This window comes from Gasterosteus aculeatus, chromosome X (genome assembly GCF_964276395.1).
Source record: "Gasterosteus aculeatus chromosome X, fGasAcu3.hap1.1, whole genome shotgun sequence".
In the NCBI taxonomy this organism is placed as follows: Eukaryota; Metazoa; Chordata; class Actinopteri; order Perciformes; family Gasterosteidae; genus Gasterosteus; species Gasterosteus aculeatus.
Window position 1 is genome coordinate 13,209,759 of NC_135698.1, and position 18,574 is coordinate 13,228,332.

An 18,574-nucleotide genomic window follows, 5' to 3' on the forward strand; every position below is an offset into this window, starting at 1 on the left:
AGTGGACAAACACTCTGGGAAACAACCCTGTGAAAGAGGAACCGTGCCCTCTTGTCGGGCTCTTGTTAGAAAAGATCGCCAAAGCACCCCATGAAATACAAGAACACCACGTTTTTGTAGTGAAAGAATATGTAAAATAATACAGCCAGATGGCCTTCTGAATGTCGCCTTGCTCACACTGAACACTGGGAACTTTCTAGCGTGGGCTTTTGTGCACAGTGCTGAAAGTGTGCATTCATTCTCACAGCCGAACATCAGCTGCTGCAGGAAAGCAGATCTGATCATGTATCGGCACAGTGCATGTTTATTTTTATTCTTCATGAAAGTTGCTTTTTTTTTGTTAATTTGCCTTCAAGCTGAATGAAACAAAGAAAGAGACTAAATGTAGTGCAGATCACAAGAAACATTGTGTACATTTGTAACATGTAACTTGTTGTGTTCCTGTTCTGAGATAATACATAACATGGGTGCTGTTTATTTCCCGGAAACAGTGCGGTCAATTTAGTTGCATGGGGTTAACAGTGACATTCAAGCGTGTCCTGAGCTACTAATCAATAGAATCCGCTGGCTTGTTTTCCACGAGGACTTTGTAGCTGGTTACTTGCTACTATACAAACCAGGCTCGCTTCTGTCTTGTGAAACCTCAAAGTTGAGAGAACAGTGAAGACAACACATTGGATGGCTTTGAATCCAGCTGTCTGATGATGTGTCTACACGGAGCAGCTGTAAGACTCGCACCTTGAAATGAATAATTGTCTAGTAATGACAAAACCAGCATATCATGCAGCTTTGACTATTTCCTCCCCACAATGGTTCACTTGTCTCTGGCCGGAGGATCCATTGAAGAAGACACGGCCCGTGTTGGCAGACACCACATTGTTGCTCGGAGGAAGGTTTTGAGGTGAATTGAAGCTGCCATCTTCCAAATTTCTGTCCTACATGCATTTATACATTCAAAATAGTCGAGTATTACAAAACGCATTTGGGCAAGACTGCAATACAGTGAAAGGTATGGCTTTAATTAACATGCATGGAAGGACTTTGAGTTGCGTTTTAAACACACACACACTACTTCAAATAACAGTCTTTGAGTGGCTGTGAGGTAGGGTTATTTTGCTTGTACGAAACTTCAGCAGGCTGAACCAATACTTTGTCAATTGGAAGCATTCAAGCTTTTTGTTTGTGCATTGACTCGTTGGCCAGTTGCCTCAGCACGCAAAAAAGGTAACACAATATAATTTAAACTATAAGGGACATCTCGCTGCAAAAATATCTACTGACTTGCCTCAGAGGAAAGCTTGTTAGTGACTTGTGTGCTTTTCTTCATGATTTCCTCATTTGTGACTTGAAACATGCAATTCATTATATTGAGCTTCACCTCCACACAGATTACAAAGATTATAAGATCATAAAGAGCAAATGCGTAATACTTCCTCACTGACTTTTCTGTCCAATAAGACCTTTAGATCTTTATTTGTTTTTTAACTTATAGTAGGTTCTAAAAAAGGGTTCTTAATGGGCAGAGTGTATTAGTTGCATTCACACATTACAAAATATCTGCGTGCACGCGTGGACAGGGTGGGGACACGATCCTCTTCCTAAAAGGTCTCCGCAGTGCATCGACGTGCGTCGCCCGTGACATTCGTCCTCTGAATGCACGGGGCCGCACCCTTGGTGAAAAAACTTCCAAGTAACCCGTGCGCTCTGCCCGGTGCACTTGGGGACGCGCGGCGCCCAATGAAGGAGCGGCCGGTGCTGACGGTGCTGGCTGAGCGGTGCCGCTCGACACGCCCCCAGCGTGGGTACAACGCGCAGGAGCGGCGCGCTCCGGAGACACGATCACTCTGCCGGGCAGCGTTGGGAGGCGCGATGGGAGTGAACGCATCCAAGTTTGCCGAGGTCCTGTCACCACCGTCGTTGCACTACTAGACAAAGACTTCTGGGGGGGTTTCTGTGTTTTTGTTGTTGTTGTTGTTTCCTCCTAAGGGGGGGCTTGTCTGCGTTTTTTTTTTGCCCGTGACGTGTCTCTCTACAGGATGTCGGCACCGTTGGAAAGCCGGGTGCGATCATAAAGTCAGCTCTCTCCTCCACGCAACGCCACCAGCGGCACACAAAGGGGAACCACGGAACAAGTTTTCTTTCGTTTTTTGTTTTTTTTGAATGTCACTAAGAAGCAGAGGGGGCTGTTTCAAAGACAAAATGGATCACTTTGCAGCAGAGTGCCTTGTTTCGATGTCCAGCCGTGCAATTGTTCACGCTCCTAAAGGGAATAGAGAGATAAGACCAGAAGCCGCGTCCTCCTCTCGGATCGGAGAGGACATTAAAGAGCCTTTGGTGAGAGACAACTCCTCTCTGTTTGTGGTGGCGCGGATTCTGGCGGATTTTAACCAGCAGACTCCCAACAATGTTGCCGAGCAGGCAAAAATAAAGGATGAGAGCATGGCGAACCTCACAGATGATGGAATCTCTGCCACACCTTCCACCATCTCCGAGCCTTCGCTCAAACAAAGAGGCAAACGATCGCGAGGTCGGATTGAGGAAGACTCGCCTCAGAAAAAGCACAAATGCCACTATTCAGGTTGCGAAAAAGTTTATGGCAAATCATCCCACCTCAAAGCTCATCTAAGGACCCACACAGGTCAGTTCCACTGAATGCAATTATTTGCCTATTGACTTATTGTAGCTCCCTCGGCTCAATGATCCACGTGAGAATGGATCATTGAGCCAATGATACGAGATGTGATTTCGCATTGTGTCTCTTTAAGTTGTGTGAACTTTGCGTAATGTCTTTTAATTTCGGCAGAGGGAGGTAGTCAAAACAGTGCCACTCCCACTCAAGTCCCTGAGCTTTGTCACCGCTTTCCTCTTACAACCCCCCCACACACACACTACCTCCCCCTCCCTCCCTCCCGCGTTGGACACTATGTACAAACCGAGCCTGCAGTGCAAACGCTCCTCTAAATGACGCGGATCAGGTTTCCCGTTTTTCTTCCGCGCGCATTCATTAAAGCCAACTACAAAGATACAACAATAAAGAAAAGAAAAAAACCGGCCACAGAACACGCCAAGTGTGCACAAGCATGCAGGCGAGAAAAAGTTTTCGACAGCGATCCAGCGGGTGCAGCGTGCCCCCCGCCCCCCCCCCCCCCGCAGAGCGGGGCGCTGCCCGTCGGCGCTGCGCTGCGCAGGACTTTGCTGAAGGAGCGAGCGTACCTCCATATTTGCGCTTTGCATTCCGACGGATGGGCTACAGAGATGGGGGACGGGGGGGGTTGAGAGAGAGAAAGAGAGGGGGTTGACGAGAGCGGTGCAGTCGCCCGTCTGCCCCAAACGCCCTTTGTTGTGATGCGCCACACCCCCGCCAGACAGGCTGCCAGCTGATCTGGCCAGCAACAGACTCAGCTAGCTGAGCCTCGACTGAGGAGCCTCTCCTTCCCTCTGCTGCTCGCCCTCCCACCACTCTGCCCCGTTCTCCTCCCTCACACACGCACACACGCCTGTCAGCCCCCCCCCCAAAAAAAACACATCCCTCGTGTGAAGAACACCCACGTTTGACTCTTTTATATACGTTTTATTCTGAAGCAATATGTGCAATAATAGCAAATCATTACAATATTCTGAGAGCTTCTTGATATTGACCCTCTTTTTTGTGCACAAATCCACCTCTAGTTTGTCTCCATGTTAGAAATCAGTGACCCCTCCTTACATGGGATCCTTCTTGCCTCATTGCCTGTTCCTCTCTCCTTGTCTGCCTTTGTATTAGAATATCCTAAGACACGTCTGTTATATGGTGATTGTTTTTGTAGATTAGTCCAATGTCATTAATTCGTATTAATAACAGTATCACCACATCGTACAGTGGTGTATAGTCAGTGTTGAAACCCTCACGATGCTTCTGCTTCATGACGGGTCTGTGTATCATTTTCAGATACGGTTTTTGCTCATTTTATTGGGTGGCGAGAGAATGTGAGTCATCTCAGTTTAGCTTCCTCATCTCAGCCAAACTTGCAGCAGCACCCACAGAGAGCCAGCCTCCGGTGCTCAGTGTGCTCCCTTTCAGCCTCCACCACGTGTTTTTAGAGCAGCCCCCCCCCCCCCCCCCCTATAAGCCCAGCCCATGTCCCTTTGCCTATTAAAGCCTTTCCTTTTCGCCTTCCTTTCCGCTTGGATGTGCTCTGACGCCTGGCATCGGGATTGGTTTGTCTTCCATAAAATCTGACAATAATGGCTCCTTCTGCTCATTTGATTGGCCAGTCCGAGGACGTGGTCATCTGAGTTCACCCGGCCTTCCTTAGCCAATCTCGCAGTGCTTTCGCACAGCCAGACTCTCGCAGGGAGCTTCCTTTAAGCCCGACTAGCAGAGTCAGGAGAGAATGGATTGCAGCCCAGTCAGTGCCGGACAAACACAGCTATCTAATTGAGGGGGGGAAACACTGTTATTGACTCCAAACAAAGAGCCAGGGATAAGGCGTCCTCACCCAACTTCTTTAGCGCTCAAAGCCTTTTGTGTGTGTGTGTTGAGTGCAAGAGGAGCCAAAACATGAGCTATTGTATTTCTTATGCAACGTCTACAGCACATCAGAAAATCCATCTAATTAAAGACTTTACTCACTTGCAGTGTAACTTATATTGTGGTTCTAATACCTATCTTTTTTTTCAAGCTATATTAGAAGTATCCTTTTCCATTTCATAATGATGCTATGAAGGAAGATGTTTGTTTCCTGATCCAGAATCAGTCTATTGCATATAATCATTTGTGAACTAAGGGTCAGCGCTCCTCAATTACATTAGCCAGGAAGATAGTTGTAACTTAATTTCCCTGCTGCTCCAATATAAAAGTGCTTAAAAATAAACTCAACAGCAATGTGTTCTTTAGGAATGATCATACTGTTCAGCCCACAGACCTTGTTGTCAACAATTTTCATTAAAGTTCCCTCACAGTGTAAGAGGATTCAGCAGACATGAGGGAACACGCTGAATTTAAACCGCTCATTATACTGCATTGAGTTGATGACATGGAATGTCCACAGTTTGGGCCTCTAAGGCTACCAGACAGCTTTTGTCTGGTCTCCTAGTGTGGGAGGGTGGGGTGGACACTTATCTTCCAGGATGCATAATGACGTCATTAAATGCAGATCATCTCGGTTTTAAATTGAAAAAAATGAAGGGCCAATTTAACACAGACACAATTACATTTAATGTTCCTGAAGACATTTCTCAGCACGAACTGGATTCTTCTCAATCATTCTTTGGCAACTTTTTGTCATAAGAAGCGCAACCGACTCCTAACGACAAAGACCCACTTTTTCAAGAGTTGTTCTGTGGTCACCAAGTACATGGCGTTCTGTGTGAAGCCTCATTACTCTGCCCTGGTCTCCAAAGGAGCGATGGCCCCTGACACACTCATTACAAGCCCCCCCCCCCTCCCCCCACAGCTGGGCCTGACAAAAGCCCATCTTGTCAGTGTCCGGGACCTATTTGAAATCTATTTGAATCACCGGGACGAAAAGGGTACAATATCTCACAGAGACAAAGAGCCTTAATGACATATTTTACAGTTGGTTTGCCATTTTGTCTGGACCTCTTTTGTGTTCAGCTGGGGGGTACCTATAATACTACGAGATCTCTGTAAATCCCTCCTCTGTCCTGAAAGAAAATAAGCGGCACCACCTGGCAGCCCGGTTCCACTGCCATGTAGACCCAGTTATTCATCCATGCACTTTATTTTCAGCCAAATAACTGTGGTTAATCACACTTTTTTCAAAACGTGAAATTATCCAAAATTCCACACGAAAAAAAAAGAAGCGGGTCTCTCTGATTATATATACTGCATCTCTGCCAGATGTTTTATATTTGGCTGCACTGCTACACAGAGCGCACAGTGTTCCTGTGTGGCTGGTGGCACTGATGAGGTAGTAGGGCGGAGATGGGGTTTTCCTGCTCTTGCTTGACCTTGGCAATGGGTGCAGAGTCTACTGAGGCACAAGAGGTCAGTCTGTCTACCTGCCACACGGCAGGATTTCCACCATCCCACCCACTCGAGCACGATTTCTCCTGATGTGTGATAAAACGACGACCCCTCCATCAGGATATGCTCACTGTTTCCATTTATCCACATTCTGATGACTTAGCAGTTTTATCCACCACTGGGGTCTAGGCGTATGTATCTTAACATCTATTTAATGAAGTGCAATGCTTTTTGTACAGACATTCATGGTCCACAGAGGATGAACCTCACCGACTTTGGAGATTTTCTCATCACCTGCTAGCAAGACAGTTTTTACTGGCCATTCTTTCCAAAACTGGGTATAGACCCATATAGTTCCTTCATGAGGAATCCTAAGGACTTTCGTGATCCCCGAGTATTTTATTCCATTATGAGGTTGAGGTATGACATTTTTGGTTGAGGTAAAAATTAGAATTTGTTCCAGTACTTTGGGTTATTACCAAATACTTGCAAAAACCCACACTGCTCCAATTAAGCTTAATCATCTTTTTGATTAGCGCTAATTAGTAAATGATACCAGTCTAACAACTTCTACTAACTCTGGCAAGTTTTACCTGCTAAAAACCATCATGTCAACATTGTCGTCGTGTTAGAGTGCTGAAATGAACATTTAGCTCATTTTTCAATTTAGTATAATAACATTCCCACCGAGCTGCTTCTGCATCCATGTAGTTTTCTTATTAATTTGTTTCTGCAGTAAGATAAGAAGTGTTCCATGTGAATTAAGTCTGGTTGGCCCATGAAGGCAACGTTTAGCAGTACAGTATGTTACCAATGCCAAAAAGGTATTAGTTAAATCTACTTTATCCTTGGGATGTAAATAAACCAAACTGGAGCCCCCATCTTGCCTGCTTTAATCTTTTACTGCAGCGTTCCTGCTCCATGAAGACATCTCTGAGGCTTGTGCTGGTGCACATGCTTTCCATATGCTTTCCTATAAAGGCTCATAACGCTCACAGTAGGACAGTTCCTCAGTAATGTTGGAATGTAAATCTAATATAACAGATTTAACAGTGAAGCGTGCATGGGGGTTAATCCTAATACTAATAGGCCTCTACCAAGCAGTTAGCCGGCGTTGTCGCTTTCAGTGGCCCACAAGGCTCATGTATTCTTACGTCAGCTTTGCAGAAGTTCCATACCAACTGCTCTGTCTATTTCCCATGCTGCATAGCGAAATAGGTGCAGAAGGCTTTTGTGTTGTGAGGCTGAGCCACGGCTTGCAGCGAGGTGTCGATTACCAGTGGCAGGATAAGAGGGATACAGACCTGTGGAACACTGTGGATTTTTTCACGTGTCCTGTTCCCCGACCGCATCTCACATGCAAGGCAGGGATCCGCAGCACAAAGATGGAGAGTATACAGTGTGGCAGGGTGGGGGTGGGGTAAGATACCCGGTTATTCACTGTCAATGCCCTCCATTGATGTAGGTCATTTATTCAGCTGCATTTGCAGCTAATCTGATTAACGTTGGAAAGGCTGGGACCTCTGCGGCAGAGAACACCCTGTCAACCCGGCACTCACAGAGTCCCATCTGAGCGCTAGTCTCTGACTGTAACCACTGTGCTCCGCTCATCTGGAATGAGACACGAGTGGCTGTGGAGCTAATGTCGGAGGGAGTGTTTTGTCTCCAGTTGGGCATGTTATGCTCCCAATGGTACGTGAGGTGTGTCCCCTTTCTCTGCGGGATTAATAGGACTATGGCACACCATGACAAAAAGGTGTAGCCCTTTGCACGAGATGAGGAGTATTCTGTGGGGGAAGGAGGGCATAATCATTTTTTTCTGTTAGACATGGAAATATCTCTCCCACTTAATGCATATAACATCGGATAGCTGGCGCCAGCTCTACCTGCTATCTCGTCCTTTCGCAGTGTGGTGAGGCCTCTTGCGATCTACCGGGGCGATGGCTCTTTGTTTGATGCTGGTTGATGTCTATCTATCACGTTTGAGCTATGGTGTCAGACACCATCAGTGGAATGAGCTTGAACCGAGAGTCACGGATGATAGGGCATCTCTCCTCCAACTGTAAACAGCCATTAATGGCTGCTGCGCGTCCTTGATTAACCAGGGTTTAAAGGACAAGGTGACTACCTGTTACACGTCAAGGTTGCAGGTTGTTTTAGCACGCACTCAAGGCTGGAAGAGCGGGACCACTACCGCTAATTGAGGCAAACGTGATGAGCTTGTCGATATAGTCGGGGTACCCCGACCTTTCCCATAAAGACTTAAGGGGATGAAGTGATGCTTAAGTGTGCGCAAGAATCAGACGGTCACGCCCGACCCAGCTGCGCGTCTCCGGGCAAATGTCAATAGTCCTGTGCAGTGCAGACCGAGAGGAGTGAGTTACGTTTAGTACGCTCAGCCTGTCTGATTGAAATGCATTACGGGAGTGCCTTTTCTTGCTGGGAGGTAGGTAACGTCAGTTATTGTTCACGGTCTTATAGCCACGGAAACACAAAGGGCAGCACGCTATTCAAGGGAAAGCAAGGTCCCTCAATGAAGACAAAGGGTGATAATAGATCAAGTTTTACCTTCTCTATCACGAGCACCTGAACCAACTCAGGATCCTCTATTAATCCTGCAGTGTTTTTCATCTCCACGGACCACACGACTTTGGAAAGCTTGTCGTTAGTTTAGCACAAGCAAAGCCTGCATACGTTACTGCATGAACTGCGAAAAGATGAGCTGCAAAAAGCCATAATGTACATCATGGTTTATGCTGATGAGGGATGCCCTCATGTTAGTATTACTCAGAATCCCGTGAATGGTGCTGGCTTCTGGTTGCTTACAGGTCATATAGTCTGCTATGCAACCATATGCGGAGCTCTACCTCATGCTGCCAAGCTGACTGTGGCTGGCGCTGAACTGGGGTAACTCCAACTCTAACAAGTTGTGATCTAAAGTCAGTCTCCAGTTTTACTTTCCCTGCTCCAGCGGTGTCCTTGCAAACGTCTCTACCGGTTAAGCTTGGCCCTCTGTAAGAGATATTTCCTTCTCTGGTTCTCACCATGAAGTCAACTTCAAGGTGATCTCGTATGTACCCACAAGAACTGTATTTGTTCCCCTCCTCACCTTATTGACTCTAGCTCTCGTATGGCAGGCTCACATGAAGTTTCCCCTGTACTCTGTGTGAGTTTGGCCCGTGCCTGTGGACAAAACAGGAATGTTATCTGCTCTGGTTTGAAATGCCGGTTGCTCTTGTTGGAGCAGGTGACCGAGTAGAGTTCCTGCTCACGTCAAAGAGAGATTTGATCTCCCTTCTGCAGAAAGCATCCCTTACAAACCTCGGATTTCATTTCTCCAAACCGTTTGTGCAGAAACCAAGGAGACAAAAAAAATGTAAGGTATGAATGACATGAAGGATGAGAGAGGAGCAGAGATGAATGAGATGTTTATTTACTGAGCCAGTGGCCTTGGAGAGAGCAGTCACAGGGTGCTGCTTATGCCACAGGTACGCTTGTTATATAAGAGTACCTGTGACATAAGCGCATCGCGTTGGAGAGGGGACACTAGTGCTTAGTAGAGATACAGTTTGGGTGCATGATGTAACTGACTTTATGGGTAACTGGGACACTGTGTTCGTTAGGGAACGACTTCCTTCATTACCTCCCCACCCCTCGCTCCCTGCAACTGACGTATTCGGAGAAAAACAAAAAACTACCTGGATGTGGACGCTGCCAGAGACGACATAACCGACCAAGCCTGGCATCACGGTCGCCACTGTGTCCTACTGTGACAATACATGATGGGAACACGAGCAGGGTAGGGGGAGCAGTTCATCTTTGTCTTTCAACAGAGAAGATCTGCAATGTATTAAAATACCTTAGAGAGATACATCCTTCTACCACTGAGGGTAATAACCCCCATGATCATTTCTACTCTACTCTACTATTATTCCTAAACCTCCTCATTGTTAACATTGTTTTTACTGCTGTCATAGAATTAAAAAAACACTATTTTTTGGGGTCATTACATGTTTTGTCAGTGAATCTTTGACAAGGTTGACATTAAAGCAGCATGATTTTTGATACATATTCATATTAGTGACCTAAATGCCACAAATTGGTGGGAGGTAAAAAGGTCACTGTGTCAGTTAATTCTGCATTTTCTAAGAAGTCACTGAGCTCTAAATAATTTGATGCGTCTCGGTGAGTTTCTCTTTGATACCTGATGCTTTCACTATGACTGCGTTACTGTATCAGGGCAGTTGGGCTGGATATCTCAGCCTAGCTCTCTGGTGTCTGGTTAAATATTAATGTAGTTGGATCCGTTACACTGGTTATTGAGCCTTGAGCAGCCCGCAGAGCTTAGCTCCACTTTTAGCCAATAACTCATTTTGCAGCGCTAATAAGGTATGAAATCCAACTATCATGAGGCCCTTTAATAAGATTAGTGTCTTAAAACATAAATTGCATCCTTTACTTTAGGGTTCACTCCAGGAATTGAAAACAGGATCAAACAACTACCGCCTCCTTTGTTGTTATGAGTTATAACTCGTGCTGCTTAGATGGATTTGTTCTTTGTGTGTTGGCGTGTGAAGCAGATAGAGAACATCGTGGCTGTCGAGGGGGGAAAAGGGGGCAGGGCTGCGTGCAATGTGTGTGTATGCAAATGTCTTTATGTCAGTTACAGAGTTTACATACATTTAGCCCGCACAATGTGTAGTGGGCGGGGCCAGCGCAGTTTGTCTGGCACTGAGGCGTCAGCGGCAGGAGCACAGACTGTTTTGTCTGGACCTGCTCTGTCTGTTTTGTAACCATGCAGTGTGTGTGGTGGGGGTTGGAGTGCGGTGGGGTGGAGAGGGACAAGTTGTACGCCGAGTTCTTGTTTTTGAGACTCACAGGCATCAGGTACTGTGACTGTTTGATGCAGAGCAGCACTGTTTCCATTGTCGCGATGAAGGAAACCACAGAACAAAAGAAGTGTTTTGCAGGCGTGGTCTTTTGTACTTGTCGTGCCTCTTATAAACATGCACGCTTCTCAGAGTCTTTTCTTTTTCATACCTCAAATCCCCGGCATGGGCGTGCACTCGATGATTGACTATCCTTATTCTCAGGAAAGTGCCATAACATTAAAAGCGCCACCCTTCAATATAGTACTGCAAGGTCACGCCGGTAAAATTAGAATGCTGGATGTTGCTATTGTCAGGCAGAAACTCACTGAAATGGAACTAAATGGAATACAGTATTATTCATGTTGGCCAGTTGGTCCAGAGGCTGCGTTCATGCTCCATGCATACTGTTTCAGCATGGAAGAAAACCACAAGATATATAGTACCATCTGGCTTTAAGTAGATTTGTATCAAAGCCCACTTTTACTGCCTGATTGAGCGGGGAAGGGTGTAATTTCCCATGTGTCGAGTCACAGATAGTTGCACGTTTAAAAATGGGCTGGGTTACCATCGTGAGGGTGATTAGCATCTGGAGCTTAGATAATTATACTGCGTCAGCTCCTACAGCACAATTCCATTTTTTTGTTGATTTGAAGTTTCATGTCTCAGTACAGCCTTCTTTTAATCTCTCGGGTGGTTTTATTATTAGCCTTTGCTTTACTGACCTTGTTACCAATATCCTTTAATGACTCAGTCTACTCTGCACAGAAAGCAACAACGTTCTTCTTGACTTGTTAACGTGTAAAGAATTCGTAATGATTGTGTATTTTCTTGTTTTAAAATAAAGGTTTGATTGATTGACAGACTGCTTTCACTTTGGGGAGCATTTTGGATCATGGTGAGCACCAGGGTGCATCACAGAGATTCCTTTGTTCCATGTTACGCTCACTTACACTATCAATATTTTGTTCTTGGCGTATTGTACACATGTTCTGGCCCATCTACTTCAAATCACTCCTACTTTACATTCTTGCGTACCATTCCTCCAGGAATAGTTGATTTTTAGATTTTCAGTTTCCGTTTTGGCTGTTTCATTCCAACTTTTCTCTCCTTCATCACAGTACTTTGTTGAGGTCAGCTTGCCGGGACTCATAGTTAATTCAACATAATTACCTAGCAAGTGGACGTTGTGTCAACTTTTATTTATTGTGACGTTACAATGTCACTTTTGTTACACCAATGTCACTGTTACTTTTCCATTTCAAAGCGTAGAAGGAATCACTTAAACATCCCAACAAAACGATGACTGCATGGGATGTGACAGAAGTGTGTTGTAGTTAAAGAAGCAGACTAAATGATAAAACCAAATTAGGGTTGTTGTTCATATTTCCATGTTGCTACCTTCTTGTGTGATTCAACACTGAAGTCTCCCCTTTCCATGTGTGTGTTACAGGAGAACGGCCTTTCCCATGTACTTGGCCCGACTGCAGTAAGAAGTTCGCCCGGTCGGACGAGCTGGCCCGCCACTACCGCACCCACACGGGGGAGAAGAAGTTCGGCTGCCCGCTTTGCGACAAGCGCTTCATGCGCAGCGACCACCTCATGAAGCACGCGCGCCGCCACTCAGATTTCCAGCCCGGCATGCTGAAGAGGCCCCACGGCGGAAGCATCACGCGCCCCAGCTCCCTCAGCGACTACAGCCGCTCGGACGCCTCCAGCCCCACCCTCAGCCCCGCCCTCAGCCCCGCCATCAGCCCCGCCAACTCGCCTTAAACTGATACCCAGTCGCACTTTCTGCCTCTGACCCACGAGGCCTGCGTTTTTTGTCCTAACACTTGTGTTGCACAGTTGTCGGCAACCACCCTTTGCTATTCCTGCGCTTGCTGTGGTGTACCATACTGTACATAACTGCTTATTGTAGTGCAATTACTCGTGTGATCCTAAAAGAAGGTAATGCCTTTCCCAGATGGCGATATTTACAGTCTGTACCATATGTCTGTATTTTTTTAGCTTCTGATCATGGCTAGTTGTCCAATGTATGTTCTCAGTCAGCTGAACAAGGTTTAGAAGAAAAAAAAACAGAGACAAGGCATATCGAGATGGGGGTTTTCGTTTGGAGAAGGGGTACACACACACCTCAGGATTGAAGACATTTCTGTAATACCACAGTACTTCACAGTACTCACATCGACTGCACAATATACTCATCACTTTACGCTTAATTTCAACAGGGGTTGAATTTTACGCCCTGCTCAGGGATGGCCTTGTTAGCTTGAAAGAATGAACACGGTAAAGAGAAAACATACAGTACATATATAGCAGCCTTACACTCAACACAATTTTGCACTCTGTTTTTTTTTTTTTTTGTCGAGAAAACTAGCCCTATTTCAGTCAATCGTGCACAGAACGTATGTCCTCGTGCTCTGGAGGGTTCATACGTAATGCAATTGCTGTGTGTTAACAAGACGATCCCCAAACCTACACCTCAGTAAACAAAAATACATCTGTTCCTCCATTGCAACGTTGTTGCCATGACACTGGGTTGAATATGTATTTAATTAAACAGTGCGTACTGTGTAAATCTGCATGCTGAGAGGATCCGGGTTGTATTGCGTTCACAGTTTTACTCAGTTTAACAAACTTTACAGCCTCTAAATAGAGACAGTTGTAAAGCAGCTGTTTGTGCTTTCTCTAACGTCTATATCAAAATAGACGCAAAGGCGACTTTAGATAAATCAACGTTCATCCTGTCTAAAGCACATTGGGAAAAGGACCAAAGACAAGAGTGAATGAAAGCTTTCTATTCAGTCTTGTAAGCTGCCCTTTATTGAGCTGGTGGTTGGTTGTATCAAAGGTAGAACCAGACGGCGTGCTTGCTTCCCTCCTAGTGGCTCTTTTGTTGCCTCCCTTGAGGTAACGGCTGTATCCCTCAAGAAACTATTCACAGAGAGCGTCCATACGTTTTTCCACCCCCCGCCCATCTGGCTCTACCTGCCCTGCCAGAGAGAGGCAAAGTTTATCACAGAGGAGAAGACACCCAGTTGCAGAGACTGCAGAGACCCCCATCTCCTCCTCCTCCCTCCCTCCAACTGTAGATGCCATGAGTGAAACATGGCTTTAATTAGCGGGTTTCTTACAACTTGTAGTAAAAGAGTACGAGGAGAAGTGTATGATCAACATTACTACCTGAACAACGGTAGCAGTGTGAGTGCGACGTACCAAACTCCCTCCTATGCACAGGGGGAAATCCTCTAGTGCTGGGGAGTCCAATTTCACAATGCCAAGGAAAACGTTGCTCCAAATTCAGCGATGAACCACAGCTCTAAAACAGCTGCTTTGAAACTTGTAACAAGGGGGCTTTTAAACTGTTGTAAAAACATTTGAACCAAAACCAACATATCAGCAAAGTGCAGTGCTCCCCGGCCTCACGTCGTCCTCCCTGTGATCTCAGATGTCCCGTGAGAAAGAGGAGTTGTGTTTCTAGACGTACACGCCTCAATAAGTCAGGCAAAAGGCGCAGTGAACCTTCCATGAAAGTGGGAACCACTATCAAAACGGCTGCAGCCCGGCCCGTCTGTGTTATGCAAACATTTTCTTTGAATGCTTCGGCATTATGGCCGGAAATGGTTGCATCCGTGTGTTTGTCCCCGTCGGACCCCTCCAGACTGTTGTCCTCATGAATGGCATGTGCCGGCTTCATTCGAACAGGAACTTCTGCCCTGCAATCCAGTGCTTCACACTATATGCATGTTAACAACTGGGCCTTGGAATCACAGAGGGTTTTTGAGGCGATCTGGCAGGTGTAAGTGCATGAATGGCTGGCCTTGTCCTTCGTTCTCCACAGCAGAAGAAGAATAAGCTCTGTCACATCCTCCAGAAAGAAAACATCCCTTATTTGGATCAAATGCAGTAGTTTCCTCAAAACACCTCGTTTTAAAATGAAAGAAAAAAACCCTGTAATGTTCAAATAGTTTCCAGGTTGTGAGATGACACTTTGAATGCCACTGATCAGCAGCTATTTGTAAAATCAGCACTGAGAGGGTTTTACGTTCACCATTTCTGGAAAGAAAACCTTTGATTTTCACAAACAAACTCTTCAACTGGCTGTTGAGCAGCTTTTGTGGTATCTATCGATGAATTTTCTTTTCTTTGTTATAGTCAATTTCTGACATGGTTTTTAGTGTAACTTTCTCTTGCAAAAAAAAAAAAAATACTCTGAGTATCTCACCGTCAAGCAGGTTTCATGAATCACTTTCTTAATCCATAATCTGTACATTTACCTCAGGGTTGACATCCACAAAGCAGATATGGGACAGTTTGTGGACGCTGTTGTAACAGTCGCTGCACAGACAATTCTGCCAGGCTCCCCCCACCAGTGTTCCCAGTGTTCCCAGGGGCTTGGTGCTCACTGCTGGTCGGTGTGTGACCACATTGGAAACACAGGAACGCCTACTACAGTCCTGACATGTGCCTTGGTAAGCACCGGGCACTCTGGCGCTCTTTTCAGTGAAACGCCCCTTTAAACACCTTTGACCCTTTGGTGTCAGTGGACTTGCAGCAGGCAGGAAGCTCCTACCATCTGAAAACAAGCCGACTGTGACAGTGTAAACATCCCAGTCTATCCATCCATCCAGACTGACGCAGTGACATACAGGCCTCCGCAGGCACGAGTGTCTCATAACTTTTATTCTCACTGTACAAAATCTACTTGAATAATTCAACACAAAAGGCCATTGAACACAGTTTTGTACATGTCCATTTTTACTGTACTTGCTTTTGTTGTCAAATAATTATTTAGAAGGGTGTATGGTCAGATTTATTTTGGTTTCCATTGTCTTCAGGTAATTTCAGCATCTCTTTTGTATATACAGCATAAGGTTGAATCTTTTTTTCCCGAGCTGTTTAAAGACCCAATATTTTGTTAAAAATAATACATTTATCCCTGTAAAAGGGGTTCAACCCCTTTTTATCAGAAACATGTTATACTCTTGATGTCGGGATACGGGTTATTCCAGTTAGCCTGTTATCCAAAAGTTCCTCCAAGTCAGAAAATGAAAGCACTGTTTGGGTTGATGAATTTCCTGACTTTTATGTTCAACAAATTTCAGATAGAGTGATTCTTTTTTTTCTTATTTAGATTATTTTAAAGGTGTTTCCATAAGAATAGAGACCACAGCATTGTGAATTTGCAATGTAGTCTTCATTTTGTATTATTGTTTTTTTGTCTCATATAAAAATGCTTGTACATTTTTCCAAAATCATACCTCTTGAAATATTCGACTTTTGTTGTAGCTTCATATCTTTTCAAAACATCCATCATGTAGCCTACGTTTGCTTTAAGAGTAGCACAAATAATTGGTGGTTTTATTTGTCCCAACTTGAATGAAGAAAGAAAGGCAGAAAAGAAGACAGAAAGAATTTAAAGGGTTTTTTTGGAAAACAAAGAAACACTGGGCTAAATTTTATATAATCATCCCATGTTGTCAGGGTCTTGCACATCCTCATAGATACCACATGTAATCTTTCCAGGAAATAATAAAACCGTGTTCTTATTATTTTATGTTACACAGATATTTAAAACACCTCTCCTCTTCTCAGCTCCATATATTTAAACATTATCTACATGAGGGATGATGTCGGCTGGAAATTATTTTGAAACTCTACTTCAGCATCTTGTCATCAAACTGAATGATTGTAATCCCAGTAAAATGACAGATTCTGACATCTGACAAAGAAAAAATTTTTTTAAACAACAACAAAATGGAAATACAAGGTTTACCAGTTAATATTTTTTCTCCTTATTGTAAATGTATAAAGTGAATTGGTTGCAGCAAAGTATGTAAAGAACTAACATAAATCTTATTTTTTAAAATCATATTAGTTACATGAATCAGATCGTCTCATCTTTATCACTGGTGTCAGTGTACAAGCATGATTTATGCAATTGTGTGCCAAAACTAAAATGGTAACTTCATAAAGATTCAAAAGGTAAAAACATCTAGATACTATGAGACATTTAACAAACTTGTACAGTTTTTTAAAAGTGTGAAATGTTCTTATGTAATGTACAGGAATTACAGAAGCAACTCTGCATATTTGATATGCAAGTGCTCTCTGTTAAATAATTATTTTGGCTTTATGTAAACAATTTGATTGTGTAGCTTTGTTTTCATTTGGTTCTTGTTATTTAATTTTTGCGTCTTTTTTTTGCTGTACAATATTGTAGCAATGAATAATGGCTTGTTGCCGGTATTTTTTGACATAAACAATCTTAGTGATGAAGAACGCCCGACCATTCCAAAGGATTGAAAATTGCATTTGCTATAAATGTGCTGCTTTCGTGGACCCGATGCATTTTTGTAGGTTATGAATCAAAGTCTGTCTTGACTGAGGTTTTACACATTGTGAGTTGTGCACAAGGTACGTTTCTCATTGTAAACATTTCCCAGGTTTAATCTCTCCTTTCTCCTCTGTGGGCTCTGTAGGCTAAGCCAATTTGAATGAACAACATACATGCAATATTTTAGTTAAGTATTATAATATGTCATATTTAAAAGACCAGGACAAACCGATGCACGTCCTGTCCTCCCTTGTAACAAAACGCCAAGGCTTGGGGAGTAAAGTTTTAGGAGGAAGCCATGATAAGAGAGAGAGAGCAGTTCTTCCCAGTAAGAAGGAGCTTTTAGTTCTCACAGCGCATCAGAGGCTCCACCGTTACAAGTTGTTACCAAAGGCTATGAAGGGAAAGATGAATGTGGCAGTAACTTTGAACCCAACCCGGCTTGGACATTTCAACGTTACATGCTGTAAGTGTCGATTTATGGATGTTGTGCTTGATATGGACCTTTTTCTACATCTCAAATCAAAAACTTTGTTTTCTTTCTTTAAAAAAAAAAATACTTTTAAAAGTCACCTGAATGAACGGAACCTGTTAAATCTTATGAGAAAGGTAATTCTGGTTGAGCTAGAAACGTAGAGTAGAAACGTGCTGAGCAGTAAACCACATCTGCTTGTACCCTTCACTGAGCATGTGGTCTTGCTTGTCTGCCCAAACTGACACTGTGCATCATCTGTTCTTTACTGTCGACGCCCATGCTGACAGAAACGTCTCCTGCTCAAGCTTCGGATGTTGTTGCCCTTAAAGGATTAGTCGGTTCCAGGTTATGCAGCACACAGCGCTGTGAATGACCTCCCTTTAATTGCAAAGAGAGAGCCACCCGCCGGCCTTCTGGTTACGGTGTCCTGTACCTGTTTGTCCTCGGCGTAGGTCCTCGGTGTAATGTTGCTCTCTTGATACCTCTGTGTGTTTGTCCTCTGCCCATCACCATCAGTTGCCTGTTGTAGTGACTCCATGGTGCTGCTTCCCCTTTTAGCATCGGTATAATCTAATCTGTAAATAACTCTCGACTCAGCTATGGCCAGTACATTTACTTATGACCTCACTCTAACCTTCAGGTGTCATGTATGTTTTCTCTCTCAGCAAACCAAAATCACTACATTCAAGTATTACAGTTGTACAGTTCCTCGGATTCTACACACATCTAATGTGCTGGTCTTAGCTGCTCTGCTGTACCTTTTTATGGCATTATTTTCTACATGTTAGACAATATATTGTGACCATGTCCTATGCAAATATGAAAAATAACAGATTGTTGAATAATGTATGTTGTCATAACTTGTATGCATGATATAGTGAAGTTTACATTTGGAAATAAATTCATAAAATAAGCATCTAAAA

At 44.2% G+C, this 18,574-nt stretch overlaps 1 protein-coding gene across 1 annotated transcript; it reads left to right on the forward strand.

The window, feature by feature from the left end:
• Positions 1-1,590: 1,590 nt before the first annotated feature.
• klf13 (Kruppel like factor 13) lies at positions 1,591-18,574 on the forward strand. The gene is made up of 2 exons (XM_040161620.2): positions 1,591-2,638; positions 12,290-18,574. Exons 1-2 carry the CDS (start codon positions 2,161-2,163, stop codon positions 12,607-12,609), a joined length of 798 nt encoding a protein of 265 aa, XP_040017554.1. The 5' UTR covers positions 1,591-2,160; the 3' UTR covers positions 12,610-18,574.